This window comes from Apodemus sylvaticus, chromosome 1 (genome assembly GCF_947179515.1).
Source record: "Apodemus sylvaticus chromosome 1, mApoSyl1.1, whole genome shotgun sequence".
In the NCBI taxonomy this organism is placed as follows: Eukaryota; Metazoa; Chordata; class Mammalia; order Rodentia; family Muridae; genus Apodemus; species Apodemus sylvaticus.
The window spans coordinates 15,266,320-15,284,751 of NC_067472.1; the positions used below are offsets into that span (position 1 = coordinate 15,266,320).

General features: G+C 48.9%; 1 protein-coding gene across 2 annotated transcripts; it reads left to right on the forward strand.

Moving 5' to 3' along the window:
* Positions 1-190: 190 nt before the first annotated feature.
* Positions 191-18,432, forward strand: Actr1a (actin related protein 1A). 2 transcript variants are annotated; one of them, XM_052184533.1, is made up of 11 exons: positions 192-319; positions 7,507-7,571; positions 9,737-9,812; positions 10,484-10,609; positions 12,676-12,800; positions 14,004-14,220; positions 14,809-14,901; positions 15,519-15,693; positions 15,809-15,870; positions 16,574-16,614; positions 16,771-18,432. In XM_052184533.1, exons 1-11 carry the CDS (start codon positions 272-274, stop codon positions 16,871-16,873), a joined length of 1,131 nt encoding a protein of 376 aa, XP_052040493.1. In that variant the 5' UTR covers positions 192-271; the 3' UTR covers positions 16,874-18,432. The 2 variants fall into 2 exon arrangements, with proteins under 2 accessions (XP_052040503.1, XP_052040493.1); XM_052184543.1 differs by lacking the exon at positions 15,809-15,870 and having other exon boundaries at positions 191-319.

The following is an 18,432-nucleotide window of genomic DNA, read 5'->3' on the forward strand; positions in this document are numbered from 1 at the left end:
TGTGGCTCTTTAATCTACAGACACTTCAGACCCCATGGCACCATACGTCGGAAATACACTGTCCAATCTCCTAAACCCGGCCAGCCTGGGACCGGGTTTGGAGCGCAAGCCCTGGGGCAAAGAATGCTGGGGATTGTAGTTCCTCGGAGGCGAGGTCGGGGCCGCTCCCCGGACGCCCAGTACCGGGCGACAAGACTGCGCATGCGTGTCAGTGGCGTTTGCTGCGGACCGGGCTGGCAGTTCCTTCCTCGGAGGGAAAGATTCCTCTGCCATGGAGTCCTACGATGTGATCGCCAACCAGCCTGTTGTGATCGACAACGTGAGTAGCATCTTTCCTATCTTTAAAGGGACTGTGTTCTCCTCCAGGAAGGACTGTTTCCGAGGTTTCAGCCTAGGCCGCCAGCTCTTTGTCACTGGCTCGGCCTGTCAGGCGGGTTCAGCTGCCGCCGCCCGCGTCCTCCTCGTGCCCATAGTTTGAAGGGAGGGCCTCCAGCCAACATCCGTGTAGTGGAGAGTTTGAGGGTAGACAAAGGGAAGAGCTGTAGTCCGTGAAGGGTCCTTGGACCCTCGGCTCAAGGGGCCTTAACCGCTCTCTTAGAGCTTGGCACCCGCCTTCTCTCTGGTTTTCCATCACTCAATTGGCTGTTCTTGCTGTCTATCTTGGCCTGTTGGTCCCGCCTTTGGGCCTTGCCGGATTAGAGCAGCACTCTGCAGTTATTGGCTCCGGCGCTTGTCGCTCTTCCTGCCGCCATAGTGTTTCCCTTCTGTAAGAGGCGGTGCCGTGCACTAGAACTGTAGGGATTGGCTCGGCGACTCAGGGTGCGGAAGGCGGTGGCTGGTCTACCGGTGAAGGAGGGCAGTTTCCTTGGGTGTGAGCTGGAGGGGCGATTTAGTAAACTGTATCTGGGTGGGGCCGGATAAACCGGTGCCAGAAATGGCCATAGGGATTTCAGTTATTTTCGTGATTATAAATTATAGTTAGTAAAGGTAAAGAAGAAAGGGGAGTGACAAAGCAGGCCAGGTGCTTTCCAGTTGGCAGTGCCCAGTTGAGAGGCAGGGAGATTATCAAACACAGTGGTTGTCGGGTGCGCTAGCGCTTCCAGGGCGCTTTTCACCAACATGCATGTTGAAGCCCCCCCAAAAAGTGAATAGTTAAGAAGGAAGTTTGCGCCACTTTTCACAGACTGTACGAACCCCGAAAGATGGAAGTGATCAAGGTCATACAGCAGTGGTACCCCACAACATCTTTGCCTTATCTAAATGGTATTCCTTTGCTAAGCACCGCTGCACAAATGCATCGATAAAGACAAATAGAAAGAACTTAAATATTGCGTTGGGAGGGGCAGTTGTCTTTAATTTCTGAATTTCACTAAAGGTTTGGTCCCTCCCATACTGGTTGGAATCTTCCGGTGTACTTTCCAGGTCTCTCCTTTGAGGCAAACTACCAATCCCCTCTGACCTAGACTGACCCTTTCAGAATAACTGTGATGCTCCGGCCCTCGGACCTGGTTCTTTTCTTTGTGTCGTGGGTGGATACAGATTGCTTTCTCCAGTGTATGCAGGAACAGGAGGATTGGGGAGGATTTTTTCAAACCACCCACTTTAGGGGTTGAGGATCCAAGACTCACACTGAAATCTGGTTCCAAGTTCTTCAAGGAAGGCTGCTTTATTTGGTGTGAACTGCCTTTTTAAAAGGGAGGCTGCGGCTGGGGGGTGCTGCCCAGATGGTATTGCTTGTTTGACATGCATGAAATGCTGGGCTCCTTCCCCCAGCACAGCATAAACTTGGTGTATAACCAGGTATGGTGGTCCGCATCTGTAATCCCAGCACTAGAGAGGTGGAAGCAGGAAAGTCAGAAATGCAAGGTCATTGTTTGAAGCCAGCCTCTAAGATGTGACACTGTTGGGAGCAGGGGCTGGGAGCAAGGTTAATTAAATGACACATGTTACTTCGGGGGTTTTGGTTTTGGTTTTAGTTTGTCTCCCTCACCAACCTCAGACTTTTTAACCCTTGTGGGTAGGGGAGTGAGATCCTTCTCTTTTTGTTTGTTTGTTTTAGATCCTTCATTTTTTTATTAGTCCCTCTACCCACTCAGCACAGTACCCAAGGCCCCCATATGCTCTGCCTCTCTCCCAGTCTCTGTCTCTCTCTTGTTTGTACACACACACACACACACACACACACACACGTGTAAAAGCGTGTGTGTTAGTTAGTGCCTTTAGAGGCCAGAAGAGGTCATTACATTCCTTAAAGCTAGAGCTGCAGGCAGTTATGGGCTATCCAACATGGGTGTATTGCTCAAGGGACCCAAACTCTGCTCCTCCCAAAGGGCTGCAGCTAGTGCTCCTAACTAATGAGCCATCTGTCCAGCCCTTGATTCCTCTCTTTACTCACCCAACTCTGCACGGCACCGAGGGCCTGGTACCACTATGTACAAATGAGGCCTTCTTATTGACTAAGTGGTAAATAGACAGCTAATGATCTGTCAGATAACAAAGATGTCCAGTGTCGGTGGGGGGTGGAGGACCCAATCAAGATGAGGGGTTTCAGCTATGTAACACTGTAAATGATTGAATAACATTTCTTTCTTTTGTTTTATTTGAGACAGGGTCTTTGTAAATTCTTGTTCTCAATGTTAATATCTAGACAAAACCAACTACTTAAGTCTTTAGCCAGTTCCTGTGTGTTAGGTCTACCCTTTTCTTAGTTGGTGAAAGAAAAAAATGCATAGAAACAATCTCTCTCAGAGTGGAGAAATGGCTCAGCAGTTAAGAGTGCTTGGGGCTAGCTGGTCAGTGGTGGTGCACGCCTGTAATCCCAGCACTCAGGGAGGCAGAGGCAGGCGGATTTCTGAGTTTGAGGCCAGCCTGGTCTACAGAGTGAGTTCCAGGACAGCCAGGGCTATATAGAGAAACCCTGTCTCAAAAAAAACAAATCCAAAAACAAAAAAACAAAAAAACAAAAGAGTGCTTGGGGCTCTTCCAGAGGACTAAAGCTTGATTCCCAGCACCCACATAGGCAGGCTGCAGCCTGTCACTCAAACTCCAGGGCCTCAGACACCCTCTTTGGTCTGAGAGCACTTGCAGTCACATACACAGACCCCCTACACAAGACGTACACATATATACAACTGTACATAATTATACATAATTAAATGAGAGGCTTTTTTTTCCATTTAAAGTTACCAGTTTTGCTTTGGCATTAGCAGTGCAGGAGCAGTCTGTCCATCCCACCAGCTCCCCGCCCTGGACCCCTGGTTACAGGTGGCTGTGAGCCAGGCAGTGAGGACGCTGGGAACCAGACTCCAGTCCTCCCGAAGAACAGCTAGTACCCTTAACCGGGCCCCTTGTTTCTTTTTTCTTTTTTGAGATGTAAATACACATGCATGCAGTGCCTGAGGAAGCCAGGAGAGGGCATCGGATGCCTTGGACCTGGAGTTAACAGTCAGCTGAGAGCCTCTGACTCACTCGGGAACTGAACCTGTGCCCTGTGGATAAGCAATGCGTGTGCTTAATAGATGAGCCATCTCTCCAGCCCTTGTTTCTTTTTCAAAAAGACTCTTACTGTGTAGCCCTGGCTCCCCGCTTCCCTGGCTCCTGAAAGCTGAGATTACAGGTGTATGCCAACTACCATACCCAGCGGATTCTCTGATTTTTCCAGAAAAATAGAAAGATGATTTCACGTGCAGTCTTGCATTTGTAACCATTGCCAGCTAATATGAAGTGTGTTGTGATTTACAAAAAACAAGTACGTCGGGAGTTGCATAGTGCTAGAAGGATGGACACAGCTGATGCAGAAGAATGGTTGGGGCGCAAGGCCTCTTTTTGAGTGATAAAAAAGTTCTTCTATTAATTACAAGTTTGTGGCCAGCCTTGGCTATATGACTAAACCGGTTATATACAATTCTTACTCTACTAAAAACATTGAATTGTACTATACCTTGAATTAGTAAATTATATTTGTGACATGTAAATTTTATCCCAGTTTTTTGTCATTCTTTAAAATACTTTAGGAACCAAACCAAAGGCTTAGGACCAAAATGGACCAATTAACAACCTCTGTCCTAGAACCCGTGGCCCCACCTCTCTCAGAGTCTAGTCTTTACTTGTTAGATGGAAGACCACGAGCCTCTTTCTCAGCACATCACACAACCTGAAGTCCTTAAGAATCCATTTTCTCAGGTCACAGCCTGTAGCTGGCTGGTTCTGGGACAGGCTGCTAAGGGAGTTGTTTGCTGCCTACATCAGGAGAATGGTCAGTGGGGAGCTGACTTTAGTCTTCATAGATCAAACATTGCATGAGACTCTGTTTTCAAGAAACCTCTGCAGGGTGTCTGCTCTTTCCCTTGCTGAAATGTGTGGCTGGGTGGCAGTGCATTGTCAGGTGCTCACAGCCCAGTGTGCTCTGAGGGGCAGCTCGAAGAACACAGTGCCTTGTCTCACCATGTCCTGCTGCTGCACGCCTTGGTCCACGCCTTGTCTTGGCAGGCCTGCTAGGGCCTTGGGGACAAGCTGGGTCTGGTTGCTATGAAAGCAGCCTTCCCTGAGCTGCTCTGTCTTCCCTGTACCACCTCTGCCTGGGGCTGTGAGCCTGTCTTCCAGATGCTCGCTCAGGTTCAGAATTTAGGTTTCCTCCGCCAATTTTTTTGTTGTTGTTTTGAAACAGGGCCTTGCTTTGTAGACCAGACTGAACATGAACTCGCAGAGACCCACTTGCCTCTTCCCCCTAAGTACTGGGATTAAAGGTGTGCACCACCATATCCTGCTGTCTGCCCACTTTTTTTTCTTTCTTTTCTTTCTTTCTTTTTTTTTTTTTTGGCCAATCTTTTGTTCATAAATTTAACTCTCACCAGCTAGTCTCTTGAGTGTGTGGCAAATGACAGATACTGCTAAATGAAGTCTTTGATCTTGAGGAACTTGAAATGAAGTAGCGAGAAATAGGAAGCACAAATTCTAACATAGGGCAGTGATATTCGTGCAGTGTCATGATACAGGTACTAGTGAGGGCTGGGGTTACCCTTCAAGGAGGCTCAGGATTGCACCTGGGTTTGCGTATTTTTGAGATCTGTTCGTTTGCCTGCATGTCTTTACGTCACATGCATGCAGAGCCTGAGGAGGCTTGAAGAGGGCGTCAGATCCCCTATAACTGGAGTACTGGCCCGTGTGGACACAGTGTGGACACAGGAAATCCAGCTTGGATCCTGTGGAAGACCAGTCAGTGTTCTTTACTGTTGAGCCATCTCTCTAGGCCCTTGCTTGTTTTTTTTTTTGAGACAGGGTCTTGCTATGTGGCTTTCTTAAACTGTGGCTCTTCCTGCTTCAGCCTTCAATTGGGATTGTTTACAGGCATGTGCCACTATGAGTAGCTGACTCTAACATCATAACCTGCCTTGTTACCCAGACTCTTGGTTTTCTACTAAAAACTAAAAAGCAAACAACTTGGAAAATCAACTCTTAAAAATATTCAGATCTGAACATATGTATGGTAGCACATGCCTGTAATCCCAGCATTCAGGAAGTAGAGACAGAGAAACCAGAAATTCAGGGTCACTTTCTGCTACAGAACAGGTTTGAGGCCATCCTGGGATGTATGAAATCCTGTCTTAAGTAAATAAATTTAAATCCTAGTCTAAGGTAAAGATCGCACTTTCATTTCTCATGTCTTGATCCCCTGCTAGGAGAGCCAACTAGTCTGTTGGCATTACACACCCTGATGAAGACAATGAACAATTATTAGAAACTTGAACAGGTTCCTGAAGGTCTTTTGCACAATGCTGTTCCCACTCACCCGTCCAAGCCCCAGGGTTTGCAATAGGAGAATTTCCCCTCCTTCTTAGACTTTGAGTTCATTTCACAGCTGCACCTTCCTGGGTTCCCAGTCAGCTGCCAGTGAGTTTGCACAGTATCTCCTGTTTGCTCTCTCTGCCGGCAGGTATTCCTCCTCTTCTGGAGAACTGGCTGTCCCTGGTGTCCCCTCCTCTCCCCACCACACTGCTTTCCCTGTCCTTCCTCTACTTCTCACCCTGTCCTCAGACTTGCTAGGGCAGACACCAAGGTAACTGGTCTCATCACCTCCATCTTCCCTCCACACATCTCTGTAGAGGAGCAGGAGGCAGGGAGGCAAGGGCATGCAAGAAAGCCGTTGGAACAATGATAACCTTGCCTACTGTGAATCTCTTGAGTATTACTGATGCTGTGTGGACTCTGAAAGTTTGCTGTGCCCCGGAGAAGTGGTTGAGTGCAGCTCAGATCAGGTAGAAGGACATGGGAACTAGATATGGTAGTAGTTAAGTTTAGGAGGAAGGTCATTTGTGGTGGTGTACGCCTTTAATGCCAGCACTCAAGAGGCAGAGGCAGGTGGAGCTCTGTGAGTTTGAGGCCTGCCTGGTCCACATAATGAATTCCAGGATAGCCAGGGCTACACAGAGAAACCCTGTCTTTAAAAAAAAAAAAAAAAAAAGAGGAGGAAGAAGAGGAGAAAGAAGGAAGAGGAGAGAAGGAGGAGGGGGGGTGGAGGAGGAGGAGGAATGGAGAATATTTCCTAGCAAGATCAGGTCTTGATGTTTTCCCTGCACAAAGTTGGTATCAGTGCTTACATTGGTCAGTGTTTACATTGGGTGGGTCCTGGAAGGTGTGAGAGATGCTTGTTAAAAAACGGTTCTTTCCTGGCACTGCACTCAACCCGCATGCCAATATTGGAGCAGGAGTTTGCGTCTCCTCTTGTGCCCTCAGACAAGCCATCAAGGCCTCTGTTTATTATCAGGAGACGAGGTAGTAAAACGCTGGCTATAGACAGACCAAACTGTGGAGTCCAGTGCTTCTGTCCCTTTGTAAGCCTGAGAACATGCTTCTGTCAGAATCAATGCAAGATACTTGTAGTGGGATGTAGCCTAAGACCCGGGCACAGGGAGAGCTGCGCCTAAGGTCGGAATGAAGGTTGAGAGCATCCATGCCAGCAGCCTGGGCAGGAATGCAGCTCCCCGCCTCCCTAGTGTGTTCTGACACGTGTAGCTTCTAGGTAATATTTCTCAAGCTTCCTGCTTTTTCTCTTCCCTTTATTCATATTTTAAATTCCATTTTATTATTGTATATGTGTATAGAATGTACAGGTATGTACATACCACAGCACACATATGGAGACCAGAGAGTAAGTCTCCTTTCAGCAGACAGCATAACGAGTGCTTTCTTTGATCTGACAAGCCATCTCCCTGACCCTGTCAGATTCATATGCATTAATATTATTTGAATCAATGTTATATGTAATGCTCAAAGTAAAGTATGTTCCATGCAGTCAAGAAGAAAAGTACAGCGCACTTGACCATTTCCCTGAGGAGGCAGTGAAAGTCCTGCTCACAGCTTCTGGTCCCTTCTCTTCCTGGGCGTGTGTTCACCATTCCAATGCTCCTGTCCACGCACCCGTTATCCACACAAATATAAGCTTTCTCTCTTCATGGAGATGGAACCATCCAGTGGTGGCTCTCACTTCTCTTTATCCTCTCTCCCCAGGGATCCGGTGTGATTAAAGCTGGTTTTGCTGGTGATCAGATCCCCAAATACTGCTTTCCAAACTAGTAAGTAATTTTGAATCTTGGTTGTGACTCTGGAGATCTTGTCATCTTTGCCCTACCTTGTTGAGGAGGAAGAATTCTCCAAGTTAGTCTTGGTACCCAAAACAGTAAGCAAAGCGTGTGCCCTGGGTCTGGGATAAGCAAAGGGATGTTATTACCTGGCGTGGTGCAGAGGTCCAGCAGAGGCCTCTATTTTCTTAAGTGACATGAGTGTGTGTGTTGGGAGAGGTAGGTGCTATAGCATGTGTGTGCTGGTCAGAGCTCAGCTTTGTGGGATCAGGTCACTCCTCCCAGCTTCATGCTGTTCCGGGGATCAAACTCAGGTCACTCAGGTGCACAGCAGCACCTTTATCCACTCTACCATCTTGCTGGTCATCTGATTCTTCCTGGCATGGTGGTGCATGCCTTTAATCCTAGCGCTTGAGAGATAGAGTCAGGTGGATCTCTATGAGTCTGAAGCCAATGTGAAATCCAGGACAGCTGGGTTATACAGAGAAATCCTGTCTTAAAAAAACGAAAAATTGTTTCTAAGGCTGGGCGTGATGGCTCATGTCTTTAATCCAGCATTTGAGAGGCCAACCAGATGTACATAGAGTTCCAGGACTACACAGAGAGGCCCTGTCTCAAAAAACCCAAAACTCTGCCAGATTCTATCTACTGCCACCAATTTTATCCTTGGTGACTCAGAGAACCATGGAGCCCCCCAACTTTTATTTTTTAAACAGATTCTCCCTATATTGCCAGGTTGACCTCAGTTTCTTGAGTTCAGGCAATCCTGCACCTCAGCCTCCTCGGTACCAGGACTGTAGCAGGCACACCACACTCAGCCACTCTCTCTTTCAAATCCTCTGCTCCTGGACCAGAGATGGCTCAGCGGGAAAAGGCACCTGCCCTGAGCCTGAGCCGAGCTGGCTCCCAGGACCTGCTCAGTGGGAAGAGAACCGACTCCTGCAGATCCACACACAAGTACATCTTTAAACAGCTTTTTCATTCTCCCGTTTTCCAGCCCAGAGTTTATTTAGCATTAAACTACTTTTGCCGTCTTAGACTGAGGGCTCAGAGCTTTCCCGCAGGTGAGAGATTACAGGGAGAAGATGGCGTTGCAGGCTTAGGGAGTCCTGACCTGGGAAGGAAGGCGTGGCACCTGGGCAATGGCACCACAGACTCAGTATCCTGAGACAGGCAGGGGCTTAGAGACTTCTTGCTTGCTTTCTTCTTTCTTCTTTTCTTTCTTTCTTGCACAAAAAGAGATGAAATACAGGACAACATGCATGCTGGACTCTGGCCCGAGCTATATCCCAGCTCCTAAATTTTTTTTTAGTTCATCATTATTTATAATTCCTTTTTTTTTCCAAGACAGGGTTTTTCTACATAGCCCTGGCTGTCCTGAAACTCACCCTGTAGACCAGGTTGGACCTGGTTAGAAATTCTTTTTTTTTTTAAAGTCATATGCTACCTTGCCCAATGATACTTTCTTTATCTTTTCTTCTCTCTCTCTCTCTCTTTCTCTCTTTCTCTCTTTTTTTTAAGATTTATTTATTCTCATTTATGAGTACACTGTAGCTGTTTTCAGACACACCAGAAGAGGGCATCAGATCCCATTTCAGATGATTGTGAGCCACCATGTGGTTGCTGGGATTTGAACTCAGAACCTCTGGAAAAGCAGTCAGTGCTCTTAACCGCTGAGCCATCTCTCCAGCCCTCTCTTTCTTTTTTTTATAAGATTCATTGAGTGTTTTATCTACATATACACCTGCATGCCCAAAGAAGGCATCAGATCCCATTACAGATGGTTGTAAGCCACCTTGTAGTTTCTGTGATCTGAACTCAGGACCTCTGGAAGAGCAGACAAAGCTCTTAACTACTGAGCCATCTCTCCAGCTCCATTTAGAATTTATTTCCATCTAATATACATTGGGGGGAAAGGAGAACTAGAAGTATTATTTATAAAATAATATAACAGAAATAGACAATATGCAGACAACTTCAAACAGTCCATGATCTTTATATAAAACACAAACAATGTGTAAGAAAGGGAATGGAAGTAAGCTGAGCCCTCCCGCTCAGAGATGAGCGCAGTAGACCGAGGGGACACTGGTGTATCTGGACTGTGTTCTTCTGGGTCTGTCTTGAGATTAAAAAGCATTCCTTTCTGCTGTCTTCTCCAGTGTGGGCAGACCCAAACATGTTCGTGTCATGGCAGGAGCCCTCGAAGGCGACATCTTCATTGGCCCCAAAGCTGAGGTAATTCCCCATCTGACAGAAGCTGCCTCGAGCTTGCAGAGGACTTGCCTGTTTACCACAGTGAACCTAGCAGTGAGGAAAGGGGTCATTCTTCTCCCAAGAGCAGACTCTGACCTTAAAGAAGACACATCTGGAACCCCACATGGTGGGGCAGAGACCAGTGTAGAAAATGGCACTGTTACTCTGTCTCTGTATCCTGACACTGTCTTGCAGTCATTAGATTGATTGGCTTGGGTATATATTTGGCAAGAGGGATTCAGAGGGGAAATCCAGTCTGGCCTATCCAAGGTATGAGTTAATTACCCTAGCTTTGGCAAAGCCCTCAGACAGGCTCTAGGAAATATAACTATAGAACCATTACTGCCCATTTTGGTAAAGCCAGGACTCCGTGTTCCAGAACCGAGCAATGAGGTGGGTACACAGGGCACCTGGGGGCCATGGAAATTCAGAAGGCTTCTGCTTCTCAGATGCTCGCTTGGAGAGTCTGGCAGTTCATAGCATCTAGTCTCCAACTTAGAGAGTGAATGCCTGCAGCAGTGTGGACAAGGACAGTGGGCTGGGACCGGGGGAAGCTAAGGCTCCTTGAAAGTGATTCTACCTGTACCCTTCGGCTGCGAGGGCAGGGTGCCAGGCAGAGCCTGACTGCTACAGGCTGTGTCCTCTGCTTGCAGGAGCACCGGGGGCTGCTCTCAATCCGCTATCCCATGGAACACGGCATCGTCAAGGACTGGAACGACATGGAACGCATCTGGCAATATGTCTATTCTAAGGACCAGCTGCAAACTTTCTCAGAGGAGGTGAGGGGCCTGTGTGTAGGACACTCCTGTGAGGATGCCAACTTAGGTAGAACTTTACCCCAGAGATGACAAGGAGGATAAGAATGATTATAATGACTGCCAAAAGCGTTCGAGTACAAATATGAACAGCACTGAGCTGTCTGCTTCCAGATGTATTCTCATTCTGTCTCCATATCATTCCTAGTCATACATGAGATCTGAAGTTAGTGTAGGGATACGCTTAGAACACTAACACCCGCAGAGCAGAGGCAGCAGGGTGGGGACCGTTTGAGACCTATCTAGGGCTATTTAGCAAGACTCTTATCTCAAAAAACAAAAATAGGGTCTGGAGAGATGGCTCTGTGGATAAGAACACTGTCTGCTCTCCCAGAGGACCCCAGTGTGGTTCCCAGCACCCACATGGCTGCTCACAGCCATCTCCAGTTCCAGGCACATTTGATGCCTTCTGGCATCTGAGGGCACCCACACATGTGCACTTACATACACACTCATAAATAAACATAAAAAGTGAGAATAAACTCAAAAGACCTAGGTAGAATTATTTCCCTCTTACAAACAAGACAATAGAAAAGCAGACTGGACATTGTGGTACACATTGTAATACCAGGAAGCTCGGGGCTCAGGGCGGTCCTGGCCACACAGCCTGTTTAAAGCCAACCAGGCCTATGTATCAAGAAAAGAGAAAACAAACAAAAAAGTTAGGGCAGCAAGATGCCAAGTAGAAGGTGAGCAGCCACTCCACAGGCGGCCACTGTGCATGTGTGCATGCACGGTGAGTAAAGGTAGAAAGATAAAAATAAGAGAATAGGAAATCAGAACACTCTAAGGGGCATTTCCAGAATCATTTAATGAATAAAGGAGTAGAGATGGGATTCAAGCCCACATCTGTCAGAGCACATACCCATTAACTTCCAAGGGAGCGATTCCCTTGAAGGTAAAAGGAGAACCTGTCAATTTCCATATGTACTGGAGAGACAGCTCAGCAGTTATAACGAGTTCTGCTCTTCAGAGAACCTGAGCTCTGTTCCCAGCGCCCATACAGGATGGTTCATAACCCCACGTAACTCCAGCTCCGAGGGGGTCTAGCCTCCACCAGTACCTGCATCTACATTTACATGTATAGATACATATATATAAACATAATTTAAAATACTTAAAATGTAAATAGCCCAGGCATGGTGATATACTCCTTTAATCCCAGCACTTGGGAAGCAGAGGCAAGTGAATCTCTTGAGTTCAAAGCCAGTCAGGGGTACATACATCTTCTTAAAAAAATAACAAAAATAAGTAAATAAAAGGGCTAGACATAGCCGGGTGGTGGTGGCGCACGCCTGTAATCCCAGCACTCTGGGAGGCAGAGGCAGATGGATTTCTGAGTTCGAGGCCAGCCTGGTCTACAGAGTGAGCTCCAGGACAGCCAGGGCTACACAGAGAAACCCTGTCTCGGGGAAAAAAAAAAGGGCTAGACATGTAGCTCTATGGGGAATGCTTATCTAGCATGGGAAACAATTTTCAGGACCACGAAAAAAAAATCTTTTTTAAAAAAAAATCAATATTAAAGCTGGCCAGCGGTGGCACACACCTTTAATCCTAGCACTTGGAAGGCAGAGGCAGGCAGATTTCTGAGTTCGAGGCCAGCCTGGTCTACAGACTAAGTTCCAGGACAGCCAGGGCTACACAGAGAACCCCTGTCTCGAAAAAAACAACAGCAACAACAAAAAAAGAAACAAAACAAAAACCAATATTAAATTTAAATTTTCTATTTTGAAATATATTTGCAGTATAATAACTCAGAGTTTAACAAAATCTTCTTGACAAGTAGGCGACCCCAGCTGACACAGGGACTTATATGATAAGGAGACCCTTTGGAGGACAAGGAGGTGTACTCAGGGGGTAAGGGCGGAGTGGGACTTTAGGATGTGACATCGGAGAGTAAAGACGCCGACTCAGGCATGGCTTGTGTCGGCCTCAGCTGAAAAAGGCCTCCTGAACTACAGACTTTGAAGGCAGGGTCGCCAGGGTAGAAAGCTGACTTCACTGCCTGCTTCCTGGGCCTCTCTCCCCAGCATCCTGTGCTCCTGACTGAGGCACCTTTAAACCCTCGGAAAAACCGCGAGCGAGCTGCAGAAGTTTTCTTCGAGACCTTCAATGTGCCAGCTCTCTTCATCTCCATGCAAGCCGTGCTTAGCCTGTGAGTACAGCCTGCCTGGTGTGACGTCACAGTGACCTAAGCTCTGCATGCTCCACGCTCCCCAGTGAGGGAGGACGAGTAAGGTAGTGAGAAGAAGAAACTCTCGCTGAAACTAGACATCGGTGCTCCTCAGATAAACCAAAGGCAGTGTGGCAGGTGCCCGGTGCTCTCAGGTTTGGGGTCCAGGTCTGTGGTCCCACACTGCTACGGCCCTTCCTCAAGGTTCCTTAATGTATCCCAGTATTCAGTCTGTTGACTGGTGTCAGCCGTTCTGCTGGGCTGCTGGGCTGCTGGCATACCTGCGATCCAGACAGCACCACCCCTGCCTCATGCCTGTCCACATCAGCTGCTGAGATGGTACCCTATGACCTACACAGACTATGTATTTGACCTTGTTAAATCGTGGGCCAGCATTTGCAGGCTGGGAGATTTCCTGGGCTGGGGATGAGCACTTGTCCAGCTCATGTCCCCAGCACCTTCCCAAAACAAAAATACATTGAAGGATTTCATATCCAAATCTAAATTTCTGACTTCTGAACAAATGGAAACCTCTGTCTGATACTACCGGGCCAGCATGCCTGTGGGACTAAACCCAGCCTTAGCTGGCAGCAGTTGCCCTGGCACACTGACCTGTACGCAAGCTAACTTGACTTGTTGACCTCTCAACGCTGAGCCCGATAAGGGTTTGCCCCCATTCCTGAGCCTTACGTCTGTCATTTGGATATTAAAAATAAAACAAACAAAAACTAGGCCGGTGTCAGAGGCAGCGAGGGAAAGATAGAGCTCTTGAGAAAACAAAAAGCAGTCCCTTTTCCTCCTCCTCCTCCTCCTCCTCCTCCTCCTCCTCCTCCTCCTCCTCCTCCTCCTCCTCCTCTTCCTCCTCTTCCTCCTCCTCCTCCTCCTCCTCCTCTTCCTCCGCTGGCTGCTTTCCCTCCTCTTCACTTGGGAGTTGAAATTGCCCTTTAGTTCAGGTCCCTAGGACAGTGAGCGCCAAGCTGTCCTCAGACCAGAAGGATGTCGTTAGGATGCTGGAGAAGCTATGTTCCTCACTCGGTGTTTCAGGGTCTCCCTAGTACCCTAGCCACCCAGAGGGCCCAGGAGAAAAGTGCACCAAGGCCCAGAGCTCCGCTGACTCTGAGCTTTAACACTGGATTTCTTTCCAGAGGGTGTGGGGCTCAGTGATTGTTTGTCCCTTTGCCTCAGTTACGCCACAGGCAGAACCACAGGTGTGGTGTTGGATTCTGGGGATGGTGTCACCCATGCAGTCCCGATTTATGAAGGCTTCGCCATGCCTCACTCCATCATGCGCATCGACATTGCTGGCCGAGATGTCTCGCGCTTCCTCCGCCTCTACCTTCGGAAGGAGGGCTATGATTTCCACTCCTCCTCCGAGTTTGAGATTGTCAAGGCCATAAAGGAAGTGAGTGATGTCCTGCGGGCCAAGGGTGGGATGGAAAGTGGTGACCCCAAGAGTAAAGAGGTCCGATGCTCCTACGCGTCCTGGGTCAGGCTGTGGACCTGTGCGCATCTATCTCTGTCTTCCTTCCTGAATGCTGCCAGCCTGTGGGAAAGGTCTCCAGTCCCTAGACCCAGCAGGCCACTGGACCTGAGTTTAGGATCACGTGCTTGAGAAGTTGAAATGCCTTTTTCTTCATAAGTACATTGCACCCTCCTACATGTATGGTTGTGGAGAAACCTCTGAACTAGTGGGTCATGGGAAGCCAGAGCCACAGCAGAGGTAGGAGGAGAAAGACGCCTGAGCCTGGCTAAGCTTAGGTGGCCACCGGCCTGGGAGCTGCTGAGTCAAGTTCCCAGGTTTGCCTACTATGAAAATAGAACAAGAGCTCACGGTCTAAGTGTCCCCAGCGCAGTGCGACAGACCTCTGCCACTGCTTGTGAGCAAGCACTTTCAGGCAGTCGCTGCAGACAGGCACATCACTCCTGTGGGACCTTGCCTCAGAGTGCACTAGGTTTCCTGCAAATATGACCGTCATGTTTGATTCTGCAGAGAGCTTGCTACCTGTCCATAAACCCGCAGAAGGACGAGACACTGGAGACGGAGAAGGCTCAGTACTACCTGCCTGACGGCAGCACCATTGAGGTAGTAACACATTTTTCTCCTTTCCCCTCACACCTACCATTAAGCTTTGGACTCAGCAGAAGGTCCTGCAAGAGCCTGAACAGCAGCCTGAGCAGACACGCAGCCTCGAGCTTCTCTGTATAAAACTCTGTATAAAAGGGAAACGGCCCTGGGGGACCCTGAGGGGTGGGGGAGGAGTGCTTGCTGTCTTTAACCATCTCTGGGTACAGATTAGCAAAGTCACTGCTCCTGGAACTCCCATTGGTAAGACATTTCCAAGAGTGTTAATGCCAAAGATCTCTTAGTTAGAAAATGCCAAAAAAAAAACAAAAAACAAACAAACAAACAAAAAAAAAACCCAAACAAACAAAAAAGAACCTTAAAAAAAAAAGAAAAGAAAAGAAAATTCCAGAACTGCTGAAAGGTAAGCACTTCTCTCCCTAGTTCCCCACAACTGTTTCTTCTGTTTGTCCCAGGAGCCCTGTCTGCTCCTTGAGACCCTTGTCACAGGTTTGTCTTCAGCCTGGTCTTCACAGATACCTGGTTCCTAAGAGATAGGCAGAAAGACCTCTTTTGTTCCCAGTGCCAGGGGACCTCAGTCCCAGCCCAACCTCTGAAGCCGGCTGTTTACCCCACAGATCGGTCCTTCCCGGTTCCGGGCCCCTGAGCTGCTGTTCAGGCCAGACTTGATTGGCGAGGAGAGTGAAGGTATCCATGAGGTGCTGGTGTTTGCTATCCAGAAGTCAGACATGGATCTGCGGCGCACACTTTTCTCCAACATTGTCCTCTCAGGAGGTTCCACCCTGTTCAAAGGTTGGCCTTTGCTCTTGGGACCCTTGGGGAAGCATCCTCACGCTACAGGGATGCCCAAAGAATTAATTTGGGGGGGTCTCTTTCTGCTGTGTATTTATTTGTTTGTTTGTTTTAGGTTTTGGAGACAGGCTACTGAGTGAAGTGAAGAAACTAGCTCCAAAAGACGTGAAGATCAGGGTAGGGGCATACTGGAGGCTGGGCTGGCACAGCGGGGCTGGCACAGTGTGGCTGCAAGGACTCGGAGGACATGACATGGTGGTTCCATTCTCCTCAGGCAACACAGCACTGGCCCCCATGGTCCTAGCTAAGGTCTTTCAGGAGAACCGAACTGACAGTTTGACCTTACTTCTGGTCGCCATGCCCTCTCCATTACCAGAGGCAGAGCCCTGTAAAGCTCAGGAAGGAGCAACCCCTGCCTCTGCTCCTCCCTGTGTAGGGCAGGGCTGCCCACAGCTCCTGCAAAGGGCTCTTGCATGGCGTGCGTCCACTGCACTTAGCACGGATGGGGTGGGGCTGGCACTTGGTGTGCAAGCACAGGACCAGAGTTCACACCTGAATTCACATTAGAGCCAGGCAGGCGTGGCGGCCTCTTCTAATGGCGGCCTCTGGGAGATGAAGACAATGCCCCCCCAGGGCAAGCTGCTGTGTAGATGAGCCAGAACTGGCAAGCTCCGGGCTCAGACAGACTCTTGCTTCAGTAAAGAAAGTAGCGTATGATCAAGAAAGACACCAGATGTCAACACTAGGCCTCCCTGCACACACACATGTGCACACACCCACACGTACATATGCTCCCGCACACTTGGAAATACACACATGTAAAAGAGAGGGGTGGCTAGGGTCTGGGTGTCTCAGATCCCTCTTCCCTTCCCCTCTGCAGATATCTGCACCCCAGGAGAGACTGTATTCTACATGGATTGGGTGAGTAGCCCGTGGAATAAGAGCAGAGTGGGATACGAGGTTCTAACCATTCTACCATCCTACCTTGTCCCTTTAAGACAGGCCCCCAGGGGATTGACCTGCTGCACAGTTTCACTCACTCACTCATGCTGTTTCTTTGGGTTTTCTCCACTCCAGAGGTTCTATCCTTGCTTCCCTGGACACCTTTAAGAAGATGTGGGTCTCTAAGAAGGAATATGAAGAAGATGGTGCCCGATCCATCCACAGGAAAACCTTCTAATATTGCAACATCACCACCTCTCTCTGAAGTTAACTCCACTTTAAAACTCGCTTTCTTGAGTTGGAGTGTTGGAGAGGAACTGCCTATGTGTGTGAGTGAGTGTGTGGGTATGGATGAGTGTGTGTGACTATGGAGTGCTGGGTGGCCCAGAAGTCCTGGGCCCAGAGAGGACATTGAACTACCCACGATGGTGATGGCCTGAGGCCTGGGGTGACTACTAACTGGCCCCTTAGAGGAAGAGCTCTGGCAGAGGCCCACTCCTTTCTCAGCCAGGCCTTTGGCTGTGTGGAACTATGGTTACTACCATAGAGAGACCTTGCTGCTGCCAATCTAGGCTGGGCTGGCCCCACCCCTCCCCACCCTACCTGAGAGCCCTGAGGCCTGAGGCAGCTGCTGTCTCTCCTGCTCATCCTTCTGTGCTGTTCTTGCCTCTGCGTCAGACTGAGAACTGGGGCTGGGGTTAAGTTCTGTCTGGTTTTGTTTCAGTTTGGGTGTGGAGACTGAAAAAGCACTCTAGCAGTGGTTAGAGACCAGGCTCAGCAGAGAGCAGGGCACACTGATGTCCACCTGGGCACCAGGCAAGAATTAGGACCACACTGGGCATGTGAGGACAGGAGGTAGCTTCAGGGTTAATTTATAAGCCACAGCCATGTCCAGGGGTCCTGGGACACTGTAAGGACCGTGGGCTCCAGGTCCTGCTACTGGCTTCTCATACATCCTGGTTTCGATGCCATTGCCCACGGTTTTATTTATTGACACGTTTGTTCAGTAAAGGGACTAAAGAGAGGGCTCGCTGTCTCCTGCCACCGGTCGCCTTGCTTACACTAATGTTTACAGCACCCAGGCTTTCCATAGCATCCGGGGCTCTGTCATTCCCTGCTGATCGTGAGCTGACAGTATTCATGGGCCTCAGGACCCTGTGAGATTGGAGGCTGCTCACTAAGGCACCCAGCCAACCTCTTCCTTTCTCCTAACCCCACTAGCTCACTGCCCTGGAACCAACGGGCTGGTTGTGGTTGGATTTTCTAAGACAGGAAGTAGCATCTTTGGCAGAGGCCCCTTGCAAGGAAGGTGTGTTGGAGATCTAGACCCATTAAAACAAAGCAAGCTGCGGCTAAGCTGTTGCCTTTGCCACTCTGACTGACCAGGGGACTAAGTGGCAGGAACACCCCTTCTGGGTTGGTCCGATTGGAGAGAAGGGGCCAGACCAAAGTGCCAAGATCTGATGGGCGCCAGCCTGGCTCTCAAAAGTGGTCCAAGGGCCTTTGTGCCTGGTTCAAAGTTAGGGTGAGCCTGTCTTCACCGGTACCCTCAGTGACACCAAGTCTCACCTCAGTTCCAGATCCCAGACAGTATTCTTTCTCTACCATCCTATGACCAAAGGCCCCTGCCAGATGTAAAGCGAAGCTGGTGTGTGTGGAATCGATGTGGCAACCCGTGGACTGCAGTGCGCTTAACAGCTCACCTCTTGGCCCAAGCCTGTCCCTTGCACAGCCTCGCAATGCCACGTTGCCTGGTGGGGCCCAGTGTACTTAAATAAAGTTCCGATAGATATCTCA

What these genes read in the sequence shown, in the direction of transcription:
- Actr1a (XM_052184533.1), top strand. Translation starts at nt 272, where the DNA reads ATGGAGTCCTACGATGTGATCGCCAACCAGCCTGTTGTGATCGACAAC. An exon ending in TGCAAACTTTCTCAGAGGAG is followed by an intron (nt 10,610 to 12,675) that starts GTGAGGGGCCTG and finishes CTCTCTCCCCAG; the next exon opens with CATCCTGTGCTCCTGACTGA. An exon ending in CTGACGGCAGCACCATTGAG is followed by an intron (nt 14,902 to 15,518) that starts GTAGTAACACAT and finishes TTTACCCCACAG; the next exon opens with ATCGGTCCTTCCCGGTTCCG.